The 16,499-nt window shown below is 38.1% G+C and overlaps 1 protein-coding gene across 1 annotated transcript; it reads left to right on the forward strand.

The window, feature by feature from the left end:
• Nucleotides 1-11,463: 11,463 nt before the first annotated feature.
• LOC100765153 (olfactory receptor 4C12) lies at nucleotides 11,464-12,372 on the forward strand. The gene has a single exon (XM_027421057.2). The coding sequence runs from the start codon at nucleotides 11,470-11,472 to the stop codon at nucleotides 12,370-12,372; it is 903 nt and encodes a 300-aa protein (XP_027276858.1). The 5' UTR covers nucleotides 11,464-11,469.
• The last annotated feature ends 4,127 nt before the right edge of the window (nucleotides 12,373-16,499 follow it).

Below are 16,499 nucleotides of genomic sequence, written 5' to 3' on the forward strand. Positions count from 1 at the left end.
CCATGGCTCTCACCAAATCCTGCACTACTATTAGCACATTTATAGAAAAATAATAGTTTAGTCCATTTATTAAGAACATGTCTTTTTTGAAAAAAATAGCCTTATATTTTAAAAAGTACTCTGCCTAGCACTGAACTTTTATCAATGATAATGAAGAGTTAAGTAATAACACTTGCCAAAACAAAGGTACAATTAAAAATAAACATATTAGTCATTTTAACTCAGTATCAGAAGGAAGAGTATTCCATTTTCTCTCATGTGTGAGTTTTAGATTCTCAGTAGATACATAAAATTATATATTCAAAAAAGAGTTTAGCGAGGAAGGGAAAGTATCCAGGAAAACAAAGGGGATTTAAAGGGAACAAAAGCGTGAAGGGGAGAAGAGTATAAATATGCAAGACAGTGTTTCTACCAATTACAAATATGTTTACCAAAATGTCTATTATCCAATAAACAGTTATAACAACCCTGTAGAGTACTGCTCAGTAACAATCTATAAACCTCTGTGGTAGAAGGTGAGGTATTCTTATATGGTTTTCTCTATTTACTTATACTAACATATTCATTGGGCAATTTCAAAGTACACACATAAAATACAGCATCAAGCAACAGAAATATAATAGACACTCAATATTGTACACTTTAAGTACTTATGAGGATACTGAATTTTTAATTTCTCCGTTTCAATATATCTAAACTGACTATGCATTCTTTTAAACAAAGCACATAAAACACAATGTCCCATAAAATAAAAATAATAGATCACTGTACTTTATAATATTTAAGACAATGATAATATATTTCAACTTCTTTTGTTAAACTGTTACATAACCCACCAAAAAATCAATCTGTAATACTAATAGCAAATATATTTATATTTTATTATTAATTTCTTTGGGTAGCATCTTAATTTTCCCAATTTCAATATTGCTTGTGAAAACACATGACTTAAAACATCAGCTGAAAGGTTCAGGCATTATGCTGCCCTGCCCCTGTTACCTGGTAGAATCCACTCAGGTAGTACCCTGGTCACCCCAGGGTTCCATGGGAACTTAGTCTGCATGCAGGTGTTGAGGACCCCTATAAAAGACAGACCCCTGCACACTTACACTCTCTTCTCTTCTCCCACCCCATGCTCTCTGCCCCTCTTCTCTTCCTCTTCTCTTCCTTCTCTAATGCTTTTCTGTACCTCTCTCTCTCTCTCTTTCCCTGCCCTACTCTGCTCTTCCATTTCTCGCTCTCCCATCATAATAAACTCTATGATTAATATACTCTTTATGCTCTCCATGGTTTTTGTTCCAGAGAGCACACCTTTAATTTAAGCACAAATCTAACATCAGCTTTATCTCAGTGTATCCCAGAAATCTTAAGCTAGCATGCCTTGTTTGTGGTCTCATGTACTCACAACATGGTGCTTAGCTTTCTTCCAGAAAAATCAAGACTTCCTTTTCTAGTATAGCTGAAATAATTTCCTGTACCTATGTGCCTTCACAGATCACATGACAGCATATGAATGTTCAACACATGAAGGACACAAAGACACTGCAGAAAACACATTTCTACAAAAATTTATATTATCTTAGTCTTTCAGAGAAATGTATGAATATCCAATTTAAAACTTAAATACAAAACATTTAAATGTAATGTCAAAACTCACTCAAAAAATAGATGACTATTGTCACATCCTAAAATTTTCTTCTTAATAAAAATTTTCTTCTTCATAAAAACTATGAAGATTTATTATTTCATGTGTATAAAATATCGACTAATAATTTCAAAGTGTTAACCCTCTTTATGTGGTCATATTTAAATAAAAGTGTAAAACATTACAATTAATTGTATGAATTTATCTCTTTTAATACTAAAGGCATCCAAAAGGTCTTGACTTTATGAAGTACGGCAGCATTTCTGTGACTCACAAATAAGCCAGGTACTCAACATGACAAATCAGTGGTTTGAGTTACTGAAGCATTAGTGGTGAAAGTTTTCATGACTACATTCAGAAGCCTTTGGTCTCTGTCACTAGATAGAATCTCTATGAACTCCTTTCTTTCTTTTAAAAAACATTTCCCCGTATGTAGAAGACTCCATAGGAAAGAATCTCAGTAGGAAACTGAGACCTTCCATAGACTGTCATAATGATGAGTAAAGCATAAGGACAGGATGCATTAAGGGTTAAATACCAGAGACTTCCTGGCCATTTAATCAGAAAAACATTTCTTCCATTTTTTTCAATATGATGTCTTTTTTTTGCACCATTGCTATTTAAATCAATAATCTTGTTAAAATATTTGGAACATGTTCAAATGAGATCATCTCTTTGAACAGACTTCTTCTTTTCAATAATCCATAGAGATAAAAGCCTTGAATCTTGCCAATAAAAACCAGCTAACAGCCGAGCTGATTTGAAATTCAATAACAAGAAAACCAGCAACCCAGATTCCATGGCTCTTCTTACAATGACACCCCAAAAATCAATAGGAAGCAACCAGATAGAGAAACACACACTTACCCAACACCCAGCAACCTAATAATATATCAAAATGGTAGGAATGAAGGGACTCTAGCCATCCCAATCATGGTGAGCATGGTTCTGGCAGTTCTTGCCCTTCCCCCCATTCTCTCTGCCTCAAAAACAACATTAGATTACATTCCTAAAGCTAGCCACCAAGGTCCATTACCTTATGTGGCTACTTCCTCCTCCTGAGGCTGACCACTAAAGTCCAGCAACCAAAAGGCCCCTAGAGCTCACCTAATGAAGTTGCTCTATCAAAAATAAAAACTTATCCTAACAATGAGTTTCCCCTTTTACCTTTATAAGGTACAATTTGTCCATAGGCCATGTCTGCCTCCTCTCTATTCAGAAATAGTCCTTTGTCCTTCCAGGGCAAATACCCATTCTCCCTCTCCCTTGTTCCTCTCCCAATCTCCCTTGTCCTCTATCTCCTGTCCTTATCTCTTATTCTCTGCTCTTCATGTCACTTGGACAAATAAATCTACTTTTTGCAGAGAACTTGGTCTTGGGGTGTCCTGAGCCAATACTGATTATTTCAATAATTATTAAAACACAAAATACCACTGAGAACAAGAACAACTCCAAAAATAAACAACAGGATGACCATAATTAGCACACACTTTAGTAATGATAAATATCAGTCATTTCAATTCTCTAATCAAATGACATAGACTGACTGAATGGATCAAGAAACAAAATCCATCTACCAGCTGCCTACAAAAGAGCAAACCATAATTTAAATATAGACACTGCTTGAGAGTAAAAGAATGGACAGTGATACTCTGATACATGGGACCAGGAAGAAAGCAGGCATCTCAAACCTAGTATCTGACAACATAGATTCAAACTGAAAGTAATAAGAAGAGATAAAGAGAGTTACTAGATAGTTCTGGGAGATTGCAGAAAAATAAGAATGGGTTACTCAAACGTAAACACTGGTGAATGATGAGGAAACTTTGGGAAAAAGGGAGAGTTATGGGGAGAGACAACCAAAATTAAGGGCCATTTGATAGGTAGTATAGAAGCCCAATACAGTAAAATCTTCCTAAAACAGATACATAAATGAAGATATCTAAATAAAATCACCAAATAACAGAGGAAACAGAACCCCAACTGGAAATTTCTTCTCATCAGATGATGCTTCCAGTATCAGAAACGGGTAGTATCTAAATGAGTTTTTGGCCAAAGAGGCTTCATGGGAACTCCCAAAAAACCCAACCTGTTGCCAAGGCTTTATGTTACTCACCATAAAATGACACCAAGGCCCTGTTGCTGAACACAACACATACACATATCATTGAACATGAGGAAGTTGAGCTGGTGCCTACAAAGAGTCTTCACCACTACAGGCTAGACTACTTGCTACTGGAAGGTACTGGACAATACTAAAGGAAAACCATAAATACCAACTCAGCTACAACTTCTCCAATTTACAATTTTGTCCTGCCTGCATGATATGCAAGCACAATGATAACACAAATACAGAGACCCACACCCAGACAATGTACAGAAAATGAGAGACCTTGAAACACTCATTCATAAATCAGATGTCTTCATCAAATCTCTACTCTTATTGCTCAGGAAACCCTGCAGAAGAGGAGGAATAAATAGTGTAAGAGGCAGAGGAGATAGAGGCCACCAAATAAACAAGGCCTTCTAATATGAATTCACAAAGACTGATGCTGCTTGTACAGAGCCTGGATGGGTCTACACAAGATGCAGTCCTACAACAGAGACAATTAGAGAGCACACACATGCTCTCATCCCTAAACCAGATGCTATTGTCTCCAATTGACAGCCACTTGCAAATGAAAATTCAATTCTCTTCAAGGAAGTCTTCCTGGAGAAGCAAACTAGACTTAAGAATAGACCCAAATCATAGTGCCACATCCTATCTTTTATTTATTTTACTTTTCTACCCTAAAGATCCTTGCATATTTATAATGTCTTCTGATTTTGTGTTTTTATGTAATTCCTGAATGTGCAAACAAGTGCATCTCCGTGTCTAAATTTGTTCCTGTTGCCTTTTCTTGGGCTCGTTTCCTTCTGCTTATTTATTTATTTATTTATTTATTTATTTATTTATTTATTGGTTTTTTTGAGACAGGGTTTCTCTGTGTATCTTTGGAGCCTATCCTGGCACTCGCTTTGGAGACCAGGCTGGCCTCAAACTCACAGAGATCTGCCTGCCTCTGCCTCCCAAGTGCTGGGATTAAAGGCGTGTGCCACCAACGCCTGGCCTGTACCCCATTTTTTAATTGGATTGTTTAGTGTTTTGGAGACTAGCTTCTTGAGTTCTTTGTATATTTTGGAGATCAGCCCTCTGTCAGATGAGGTGTAGAGCCCACTCTCCCATGTGCTGCAGCCGGTGAGGAGCAGGGCTAGCTTACTCTTTCCTTCTCTCTTGAGAGGGAAGGTCTTCTCTCCCTTACCCACTCAACCATATGGAAGATGAGGAGTGGGGCCAGATTTCCCATGCATGTTCACAGGCCAGATTGCCTCCACACCCACCAACAGGGTGAGCTCTACTGTGCTCTCTGGGTGAGGTACATGGCTGATCTCCTGAGTGCTGCAGTTAGTGAGGGGCAATGTCAGCTCTCTCAGTCTCATGACCTTAGGGTCAACTTGTGCTACCTGCAGGGGATGGTGAGGGGTGAGGATCAAGGGATGAAAGGGTATCTTTCCCTCACCCATGCCACCTAGGGCTAGCTCTCCCATTCCTGCACCTTCAGGGCCAGCTCATCACACCCCTGCCAACTGGACAGTTCTACTGTGTTGACAAAGCCAGGCACAGGCACAGTCTCCCGAGTGCTGCAGTTGGTGAGAAGCAGGGTCTGTTTTCCCTAGTGCTGCAGCTAGTGATGAGTGGGACTTACTCTGCCAGGGGCATCACCACAGACCAGCTGCAGCAGGGTCATAGACCCAGACATGGCCCTTGGTGGCAGTTCAGGTACTGGCAACACCCTGGCCCCAGGTGACAGTGCAGACCATTCAGATATCTATAGCCCCCGAAAAGGCAGCTCTCAGACACTAACATGGTCCTAGATGGCAGGCCCCTGATATCTACATGGCCCTTGGATACAGTACAGGTCATGGATGTTAGCACAAACCCTGATATAGTTGGACCATGGACCCAGACATGGTCCTTGTCATTGTGGCCCTTTTTAGCATCATAGGTCACTCTGGTTGGCACAGCCCAGAGGCAGCATGGCTACTGAGAGCCAACATGTCCCCAGGTGGCAATCTAGACTCCAGAAATCTGCTGGGCCTTTGACAGTAAGAGGAATCACAGATAAAAGCATAGACCCTGGCTACAGTAGGACCATGGATCTAGACATGGCCCTTGGCTTCAGTTTGGGTCCAGATTATACCATTATATGACCCTACGTGGTAGCACAGGCCACCCAAATCTGTATGGCCCTGGTGGCAGCTTTCCCCTCAAAGACTAACATGACCTCAGGTGTTGGCCTAGGCTATGGGCCTCTAAATACCTATTCTTATATCCACAGTTAAGTGTATCTCTGATTTCTCACAGAAGAAGCTTCTTGAGTCCGGAGAACTAGCTCAGGGGGTAAGGGAACTTTTTGTTCTTGTAAAAAAATCTTTGTTTTCATTATCCACATGAGCACCCACAGTAACCACCTGTTACTCCATTTCCAGGGAATCTGATTCCCTTTTCTGATTATAGGTTCCCAGAACACATGTACATACACACCCACATCCTACCCACCCCCCACTCAACCCTTAAAAATGAGAAAAGAAGCTTCTTTATGAAGCAGATTGGGACCATTGCAGAAATGTACATCTGCTCAAACTTCAGAGAACACCTGACCATGAGGTACCCAACCCAAACTGGGACATCAGTGACACAACTATTACATCTCAGACTCTGTGAAATATCCTGAAGGCAGGAGTGGAAAGAGTGTAAGAGCCAGATTGTCAGGAAATCTGCTATGAGATAGTGTCTTCTATATATGACAGGGAAGCTGCACCCACGAAATCTCAACAAGGTAACTTCCTAAAGAAGACCAGAACATATGCAAACATGGATAGGAAAAATCTCACAAGGCCCTAGCTACAGATGAAGAGCCACAGGAGATTAATGGCTGTCTATCTATCTGTCTGTCTATCTATCTATCTATCTATCTATCTATCTATCTATCTATCATCTACACAGAAATTGCAGAATATGTCACGAATTTGAGAGGGAATAGGGACAAGGGATGAGTTGAAGTGGGAAGAGGGATGAGGGAATGAGGGAAACACTGTGCTCATGTATGAAATTCTTAGAAAAAAATAGAACCTGCTACATAGATTCCTGCTGTAAGAACCACACTCTAGAGAAGGTCTCACCCTAGGTGCCAGTACAAACCACACTCCATTTTTTGTTTTATTGAGAGAGAGAGAAACACACACACACACACAGAGGGAGGAGAGAGAGAGAGAGAGAGAGAGAGAGAGAGAGAGAGAGAGAGAGAGAGAGAGAGAGAGAGAGGGGAGGGAAAGACGGAGGGAGAAAGGAAAGGAAGGAGGCAGAGGGAGGGCATTAGTTGGGCTCTTAAAATTAAGTAGATAAAGAAGTAGGGAAGACTTCAGAGAAGTTGAGGAGGGGAATGGATATGATAAAAATACATCAAATGAAATTGCCAAAGAATGAATAAAGGCTTAGGAGTTGAGGAAATGACTCATAGTTAAGAGTACTTTATGCTCTTGCAGGATACCCGAGTTAAGTTTGTGGCTTCCAAATCAGACAATTTACAACTGCCTTTAACTTTAGTGTCTCGCCTTGAGAATCATCACTGGCTGGCCTCTCTGCAGGCACCTGCATGTATGTGGTTACACATAAACTAGGCAAGCACACACACAAATAAAATTAAAAGAATCTTCAAAAACAGTAGAACCTGTGACCTCTCCCTTTCTTGATTATTGTTAGGGATAGCGTTGTGTGGGCCCAGTACAGGTAGCTACATTTGGTGTGAGCTAATAATTGCAATTGTGTGGATTCTGGGTAATGACATTTTGTGACTCTTCACCTGTCTGTCTTCCAACTCTTAGAAACTTCACCTCTTCTGAAATGATTGCTGAGCCTCATAGGGTGGGTCTTATTTAGTGTCTGAAAACACATTTGTTTACTCTGTATCTTAGAAGAGGAAGCTTACCTGATTAAGGCTGGGAACCATTTTTGCCTATGACTAGAAATACAAGTATTTAGATAGTTTTTGCTGCTGTGATTTTATTTATACTTTATTCATAAGTTTCTCACATGGGCCTACTACCTCTCAAGACCTGGATTGTTAGCCAGGCCCACAGTGCCAGTCATTGGTCCCTCTTTTCCCCACTTTTTCTCACTCTTCAGAGTGAGTCTGGGATCCTACCAAAGAGAAGTTGGTCACTCACACTGCAGTCACTTTTAGCTACTTAAATAACATTCATTGAAGAAAAATTGGAGAGATAAATTATTCAGACTCTGATTTCAGGTTGACGATTAGCTCAGTGCTGTAGATGAATTTCTGGCCAGTCTTATTCACTTTTAGAGGGATAGTAAGAGGATAGGATAAGTGCTTGACATTTTGGCAATGGCTTTTAAAATTAATTGTATTTCCCCTGTGAAATGGCCCAGGGTGGAGTTATCTCTGGCATAAAGTTCATGTATTCATATTCTAAGAATGTAAGCATGAGAGTGCAGGCTGCTAGGATTTCTGGGTCGAGTCTATATCAAAGGAGCTGCCTTTCCTCTCAGTCACAATCTGAATTTACAACTGGAAAGCTGAGAGGAAGAAGTCTGACTCTCAAGGACCAACCAGTGCCATTCTTGGAGCTTCCCATCCAGGCTCTAAGACTGAGAGTCTAAAGGAATGCTTGGAGGCATTGGCTCCAGGAGGATTCTCACCCAGGTCATGCTGCATCAGCTGTTGATACCTGGAAATTGGTCTTGCTTTTCTTTAAGTATGATGACCTAGTCCTACTGTCCAGATCAAGACTGTTGAGGAAAGCACTGGAAGAAAATTAGTAAACCTTATGGTTTCTCTGAGTCTCACAGAGAACTAAGTGAATCAGTGCTGCTGGAACCATCCCTGTCTTGCAACATCAGAGGCCACAAATTTGAAGGGGAGTTTGGTGGTTGTTTATGATACGGTTTGCAGTAAGGCAAGGGAAGAAAAATATAATTAAATTATAACCTCAATTACTAAAGAAAAATTTAAAAATTGAATTGTGTTTAAACACAGTGTCAGCATATCTACTATCTGGGACAGTTCATCATTGGCTGGAATAAGAAGTCTTAGACCTGCAGAGAACATAAATGTTGGTAAGTAGGACAAACATAGATTTTCTTTTCTTATTTTTAAATTTTATTTCATGATTTTATTTTACAAAAACACTGTTTTAAACAGTAAATTGACATGAAAATTACTCTGGCTGCACATATTTTTCAGTGAGGCAAATTCTGATAGAGTCTATTTTATGTGTTGTTGCATCTATGTCAATGGGTGTAGTTTTTAACTCTGTATGGAATTATACAAATTGAACCCTGTCCCTTTGCAGGCTGCAAGAATGACCTACGATACTTGTTTACCAGTATATTCTTCTGTCATTAATCCTAAGGGCCATAACTATCAAAGTACATTTGATAAAGTTTTAGATTTAAAATTGTTTAAATTTCAAAAGTTGTTTGAAATAATATCTACTTAAAAATGAATCTGGGTTGATAAGATGCAAGTCTGCCAACCTGAGTTTGATCCCTAGAACAACCCACGTAAAGGTGGAAGGGAGGAGTCAATTTACTCCACAAAGTTGTCTGCTGGCCTCACTTTATCCCATTACAGACACATTCTCTCTCTCTCTTTCTCTCCAATTATAAAGAATCTTCCTCTGATAATTCTACATCCATTATTTCCTAAGTTTCCTCTTCATTTTTCTTTTCTTTCATTTTTTTTCCTATTTCTCACTTTTCTTTCTTCTATTCTTACTGTTTTCTCTGCTTCATCTGTTCTGTCTCACCATTCCCCTATGTGCATGTATTGCTTGTTGTGTCTTCAAGTGTTTTACAGCTTCTAGGCCAGCTCTGTAGTTACAAATCCAAACTCAGTATTATCTCAATAGTAAACTTGGTTTAATGTAATTGTCTCCACCTTTAGCTACAGGAGCCAAGGTGGAAGAAATGCATTTTCTATGAATTGGCATATGGCTTTAACAAATGAATCCAGAAATGCATAGCTTCAACATAAGAAAAATGAATCAAATATATTGTCTTGTGAAGGACGTTTTCCTCCACCTTTTAATATGATGAACTTTATTTTTGACATTCATTCTTTTCTGTCTTGTTCAGAAAATTGAGGGTTAGTCCCTCATTAGCCCCTGTTTTCACATTCTTTCTCCTTTAGACATGTTTAGAGGTTGCTTTAGAAATAAGTTTTCTTTATTAATATTTCATTGAGAACTGGGAAATTATACAACAAAATAAAATAATAGATTAAACACAATTTTAACTTTTTCAATAATCCAGATTTATGTATATTTTCTCTTAGGTTGATAGATTTAAAATATATTTATAGAAATATAAGGTCTTATGTTTATATTATGTATATTATATTATGTATATTATATTTATCTATTAATAATAAATAATATTAGATTCAGGACTCCAAAATGTGCACCTGTGGTTTTAAGTGCATTGACCATTTTTTTTTAAATAAATTCAAAATTTCCTTTTCTTTTTCTCTCTCCCTTTCTTTCTCTTTTGCTCCTTTTCTTTTCACTTTTGTCAGGAAATGCTTTGAGCATTTATGTTTTTAGCCAGGACTAGGACGAAAATTCAGTAAGCAGGACTTTTGCCTTCAAGGACTTATTGCTGAGTGCTGAGTGGAGAGCATGAGACCGTGTGACAGTTTCTGTAATGGATATTTATTGCAACCTCTGAGCTTGAATGCTAAAGAAACTGAGAAGCTTCCAGACAAGTAAGGCAAAAAACAAAACAAAACAAAACAAAACAAAACAAAAAAACAACAAAAAAAACCTGGCCCATGAAAGACTCTGAGTGTCCTTGAGTCTTTTATATGAAGTAAAACTAGAGAAAGAAAAACAAAAAAAGGATTTTCTCTGGTATGTTCACAAACTTTCAGGTAAAATGCACTGATTTTTAAAATATATAGATTTTGTGTGAGACATATATGATCAGATCATGGATTGGGTTTATTTTATCATTTTTTTATTTGAATTAGAAACAAGATTGATTTACACGACAATCCCAGTTCCCTTCTCCCTCCCTTCCTCCCCTACCACCCCCCCAAACTAAAACCCTACCTATCACATATCCTTTCTTCTAATCTTCACCTTTCTGCTCCCTCATGACCTCTGCATCCTTCCTCTTCTTCCCTTCTCATTCTCGTAGCTCCCTCCCTTGCTCTTTCCATGCTCTCAATTTGCTCAGGGGATGGTGACCCTTTTCCCTTCTCCAGGGAAAATGTTTGTCTCTTTTAGGGTCCTCCTTGTTTAAAACTTCATGAATCGTAGTGTTCTCTTTTGACTTCAAAAATCACATTTTTTATAAACTTAAAAAATTGAAAATATCAGAGAAATTACAAATAAAATAAGCATACTTTCACTGTCACATATGTAATGTAAAAAATGAAATAGCTGTTATGACATTGTACTTGCTTTAATTTTTTTATTCTTGAGAACTTCATACATGTACACAACGAACTCTGATCATGTTTATCTCCCCCCAATTCCTCCCACATCTTCCGTAACCGCCCCCCTCCCAGCTTTATGCCTATATTTTTTATTAACTGCTAGTTAGTGATGTCCAAATGTATGAGGGTGTAGGCCTCCTACCGGAGCATGCTTTTGTTTCTCGTAAAACCAAAAGAAACAAGGCAGCGAGAATTTAAGTCTTGTGAGTATGTCGTTTATTTTTAGGACTTTCACCTGTCTGTTGAGCTGAATTGATAGCAAAGATGAATAACATCACCGAATTCATCCTTATCGGCTTGACTCAAAATATGGAGCTTCAGATATTTTCATTTGTCGTGTTTTTCATTGTCTATCTGCTCACCTTGGCGGGCAACATGCTTATCATGGTCACTATCAGCAGCAGCAAGGCCCTGGGATCCCCGATGTACTTCTTCCTCTATTTCCTGTCTCTGATTGATGGCTGCTGCTCCTCGTCCATGACTCCAAAGATGCTGGCTGACTCTCTCTCTGTGAGAAAAACCATTTCTTTCAGTGGATGCATGACTCAAGTTTTTGCTGAGCATTTTTTTGGTGCCGCTGAGATCATTCTTCTCACAGTGATGGCTTATGACCGCTATGTGGCCATTTGTAAACCCCTGCACTACACGATCATCATGAACAGATTTGTGTGTGGCCTCTTGGTGGGAGTGGCCTGGGCTGGAGGTTTTATCCATGCAACCATTCAGATCCTCTTCACAGTTTGGCTGCCTTTCTGTGGTCCCAATGTCATAGACCACTTTATGTGTGACCTGACACCATTGTTAAAACTTGTGTGCATGGACACACATACCCTGGGTCTCTTTGTTGCTGCAAACAGTGGCTTCATCTGTCTACTAAACTTTCTACTTCTGATGATCTCCTATATAGTCATCCTAGATGCGCTGAAATCTCACAGCAAGGAGGGCAGGCACAAAGCCCTCTCCACCTGTGTCTCCCACATCACTGTGGTCATCTTATTCTTTGTGCCTTGCATATTTGTGTATCTGCGCCCAGTAACGACCTTCTCTGTTGATAAAGCTGTCGCCGTATTTTATACCATGATAACTCCTATGTTAAATCCCTTAATCTATACCCTCAGAAATGCTGAGGTAAAAAGTGCTATGAAGAAATTCTGGGTCAAAAGTTGACTTAAATGGAGAAAGAATCATGCAACATTAATTATCTTTCAAAGAAAGTCTATAGGAAAAAAAAATACCACTAAAGATTCTGAGCTAGGTTAAGAATATATGTTAAAGTGTGTTGTTAGTATGTTAAGCTCTTTAAGAAATGATCATACATTAAATTATGATTGCAAAAATATCTCACTTAGATTTGTTCATTGCTTATTTGCTTGCTTCTGTGTACTGTGAGTGTTGGTTAAGGTTCTTGTTGAAGTGTATGTTCTAGTAGTTTGAGGCTGGAGGGAAATTGTTGACAGACATATCTCTTCATTTGCTGTAAATTTCTTGGATTCATATAAACATATTTCCTATATATGCACTCTGAGAAATAATATACTTGCCTATTAACATACTGTATTATTAAATACTTTTTTGGCTATACCTTTCATAGCAAATCTACTCTTTTTCACCTGCGACAGGCAGGAGAGCTGACCTTGGGGCCGTGGGAATGGAAGAGCTGGTCCTGTCTATCAAAAGTATATCAATCTGGAGACTGGGCCTTGCATCTCACCTGGATAAAACAGTAGAGCTGGCCCTAGTGGTGTGAGTGCAGTGAGCTGGACCCAAAGGTGTTCCAGCAGGAGAACTGGACTCTCTTCTTTGTGCCTGATGCATTGGGAAAGCTAGGAAGGGTGATGAGCTGGAGAGCTCACCTCGATGGTGACAATGAGGACAATTTGGGGATCTGACCAACTCAGCTACCTCCCAGGCCCAGAACAAGGACTGCTAACTAGGTAGCCCACCACAACACCCAACTCATCTATGAACTGCTAGACCTATATATCCAAAACTGCAGAATCTTCATGACATAGGAAAATAACAGAATATCCAAGAGGAGTCCCAGTGAGGGCCCAGTATCAACGGCATAGCAAAAGACAGAGGCCTTGAACCAGACCAATGACTCGTTGCAATGAATACTTACAAATAAAAGTGTATGGACTAAAGAGTATACTATGTGACTCACTGGACCATACTACAACTTCCATGCTGAGAATTTTAAATTTTGTTTTGTTGTTTTTTGTGGGGATTTTGCTTTTAAATTTTAAATTTGTTTTGGGGGACATTGCAAGGGCATAGGGTGGAAGTGAGGAGAGGGAGAGATGAGTGGAATTAGGATACATGGTAGGAAATTCACAATTAATAAAATGTTAAAAAATAAATGAGAAAGTATCTCCTTAAAAAACTGGTGATAATAACAAACTTAGGTATTCATGAATGTGTAATAAAAGGCTATATCCTTAACTCCATTTATTCTGTAATTAAGTCCTACCTCCTTAGAGGTCATCGACTGCTCATGTAAAGTCATTCTTCACTCTTTCAATCACCACATACAACTTTAACATTTTCTCAGTAACATTTCACCATCTGTGTATCTTATTTCCTTAATAAATTCTCTGAACGTGGGGGTATTGACTGTTTTATCCACTACCACTTTTGTAACACCTAGACTTGGTATAGCACTAAGTAAATGTTCATCAATTCCATTTGACATTCAAGAATAAATTCATTTTAAAAAGAGATGTTTGATAACATTGATCACTTTTAATTTTGCTAATAAATTGAAATGGAGACATTAGGATCAGTTTAGCATACCAGCCAGGGTTCTTATTTAATTACACGGGACCATCTGTAGCTAGTAGGAGGGGTTTATCATGTGCCCTGTATTTGGCTACATAGCTACTGTAGGGCTAGAATCACAGAGAGAAAGAACTTCCAGGAATAACTTGCTGAGGCACATTTGCTAAAGTAGGTTTTCTGGAGGATGTGAGGCTAGTGCAGAGACCTTGACCATGTGCTTACAGTAATGTCTCTGAAAGTGTACTCTTTTTCTGACCCAAGGATTACTCATCACTATAAATACAAGCAGAACGCAACCACAGGTAATCACCTCCCAAGTCACTCATATTAAAAAACAAAGCCAAAACCAAACCAAACCAAAAAAAAAACAACAAAAAAAAACAACAAAAAAAACAAAGAAGCACAAAAAGTTTTTACACTCTGTGTATCTGTCATAATGTAAGGAGTTCATATATATTATATTGTGTTACTATAAATGCTGTGTGCTACATATTCTTTCTTGATTTTATTAGGAACCTATTCACATGCAACCTCTAGGTTTTAGAGCATTCACTCATTCATTGACTCCCAATGCTCTCACCTCTCAATTGTGTCACAGTTTCTCATACATAAAATTTAGGCGACACATTCAAACCATAGTGCCCAATGTCAGTATCATGTATCACAAATGGCTAGGTTTTCAAACAATTGACTAGTTCATAATAGTATTATTATCATTCAATGTTAATGGTTTAAAATGGAGCACACTTGTGGTTGTGTGTTTTGTGGCCTTGGAAAAATTCACAGCGAAACAAATCTTCTATCATAGCATCATACAGAGTATGATGTTACACATCCACTATCAGCAACATACAGAGTACAGGGATAAACATCCACTATCATAGCATCATACAGAGTACAGTGATACAATCCACTATCATCATCATACAGAGTACAGTGATACACATCCGCAATCAGCATCATACAGAGTACAATGACACACATTTCACTATTATCATCATATAGAACACAATGATACACATCCACTATCAGCATCAGCATCATACAGAGTACAACGTTACATATCCATCAGCATAATCATACAGAGTACAGTGATACGTATCCACTAGCAGCATCATTCAGAGTAGTTTCACTAAAGTGAATATCTTCTATGTTACACCATTTTACTTTCTCCTAAATGATTACATCTGTTGATCTCTACTTCCACTAAAGTTTTTCCTTTTAAAAAATAGCAAGGAAATGCAGTCATGTTAGATCATTAATGGATGAATGGATAGAGAAAATATTGTACATACAATGACTTTTGTTTAACCATAAAGAAAAATGAAATTACAAAACTTTCAGGAAAATAGATAGGAACGGAAATACATTGAAGTGACTAGGGCTCTGAAAGACAAGTATCACATGTTCTCTATTGTATGCATGTCTTAGCTTCTCATCTTTATATATGTGTACATGGTAGTGAGCACGAGCAGATTCCAGAAAATAGAAAGGGACTATGAGAGGATGGAAAAACAGGCTTCAAGGGGGAATTGATTAGGAAGGGTAAGGGAACATATGTGGTGCAAAATTCAAAGGGGGAGAGCAAGGAGATGGAGAGAGGAAAAGAAAGCCAAAAGCAACTAAGAATTATATGGAAATGTTATCAGGAAACTAGTTAGTGAGAAAATTAAAAATAAAAAAGTAAAAATTCTAAAAGAGGGCTGAGGCATTTCTCTTCTCGTGTCCTTTCCGCTCTTCTTTCTCCTTGCATTTTCTTTTCTCCCAATTCTGCCATTCCTCCTCTTCCTCTTCTTTGTTTCTACCTTCTGTTATTCTTCCTTATCTATTATTTAAATGCTGCAGACAGAATGCAAAGCATTGTGCTGGTTTTCCTAATGCTCTACTAAACTGTATACTAAGCCATTGGCCTTTTACAATCTTGAATCTGCCTACATATAAAGATGATTCCCATCTCACCTATGAATTTCAGCTCAATTATCGCTTTTAAAATGACCTTTTATAATTACCTTAGTCACAGTTTATCTCGTTTTTTGTTATAATACTTGAATGATTGTTTTATTAGCAGTGATGGATAGTAATCATATTTTAAAAGTTGCTCCCATTTTTGTTTTAAGAGGCCATGACCTTGAAAGAGAGCAAAAAGAAACATATGGGAGGGTTTGAGGGAGATTTTTATTTTGGAAAGGAGATATATAATTATATTATAATCTCAAAAATAAAATTAAAAACCCTAGATTTGGTAAAGAAGAATGAAAAAAACCAAAAAGATATTAAGTCAGCATAGGTAAGACTACATTCTTTTTTTTTTTTTTTTTTTTTTTTTGGTCTGTTCTGGTAACTGTTATATATCCAGCTAATTGTATAGGACTTGAAATAAAATAGAGACTCATAATAGATAAGTTTCTAAAAGTAAGTAAATAAATATCTAACAGTACATACAACTATATATACACTGGTATGGACAAACCAAGTGACTAAGTAAAAGGAAAAATAATTTGCTCTGACAAACCAAA

The sequence above is a fragment of the Cricetulus griseus genome, chromosome 6, assembly GCF_003668045.3.
Source record: "Cricetulus griseus strain 17A/GY chromosome 6, alternate assembly CriGri-PICRH-1.0, whole genome shotgun sequence".
Classification (NCBI taxonomy): Eukaryota; Metazoa; Chordata; class Mammalia; order Rodentia; family Cricetidae; genus Cricetulus; species Cricetulus griseus.

Excerpts from the sequence above, each read along its gene's own strand:
- LOC100765153 (XM_027421057.2), top strand. The coding sequence starts at position 11,470 with ATGAATAACATCACCGAATTCATCCTTATCGGCTTGACTCAAAATATG.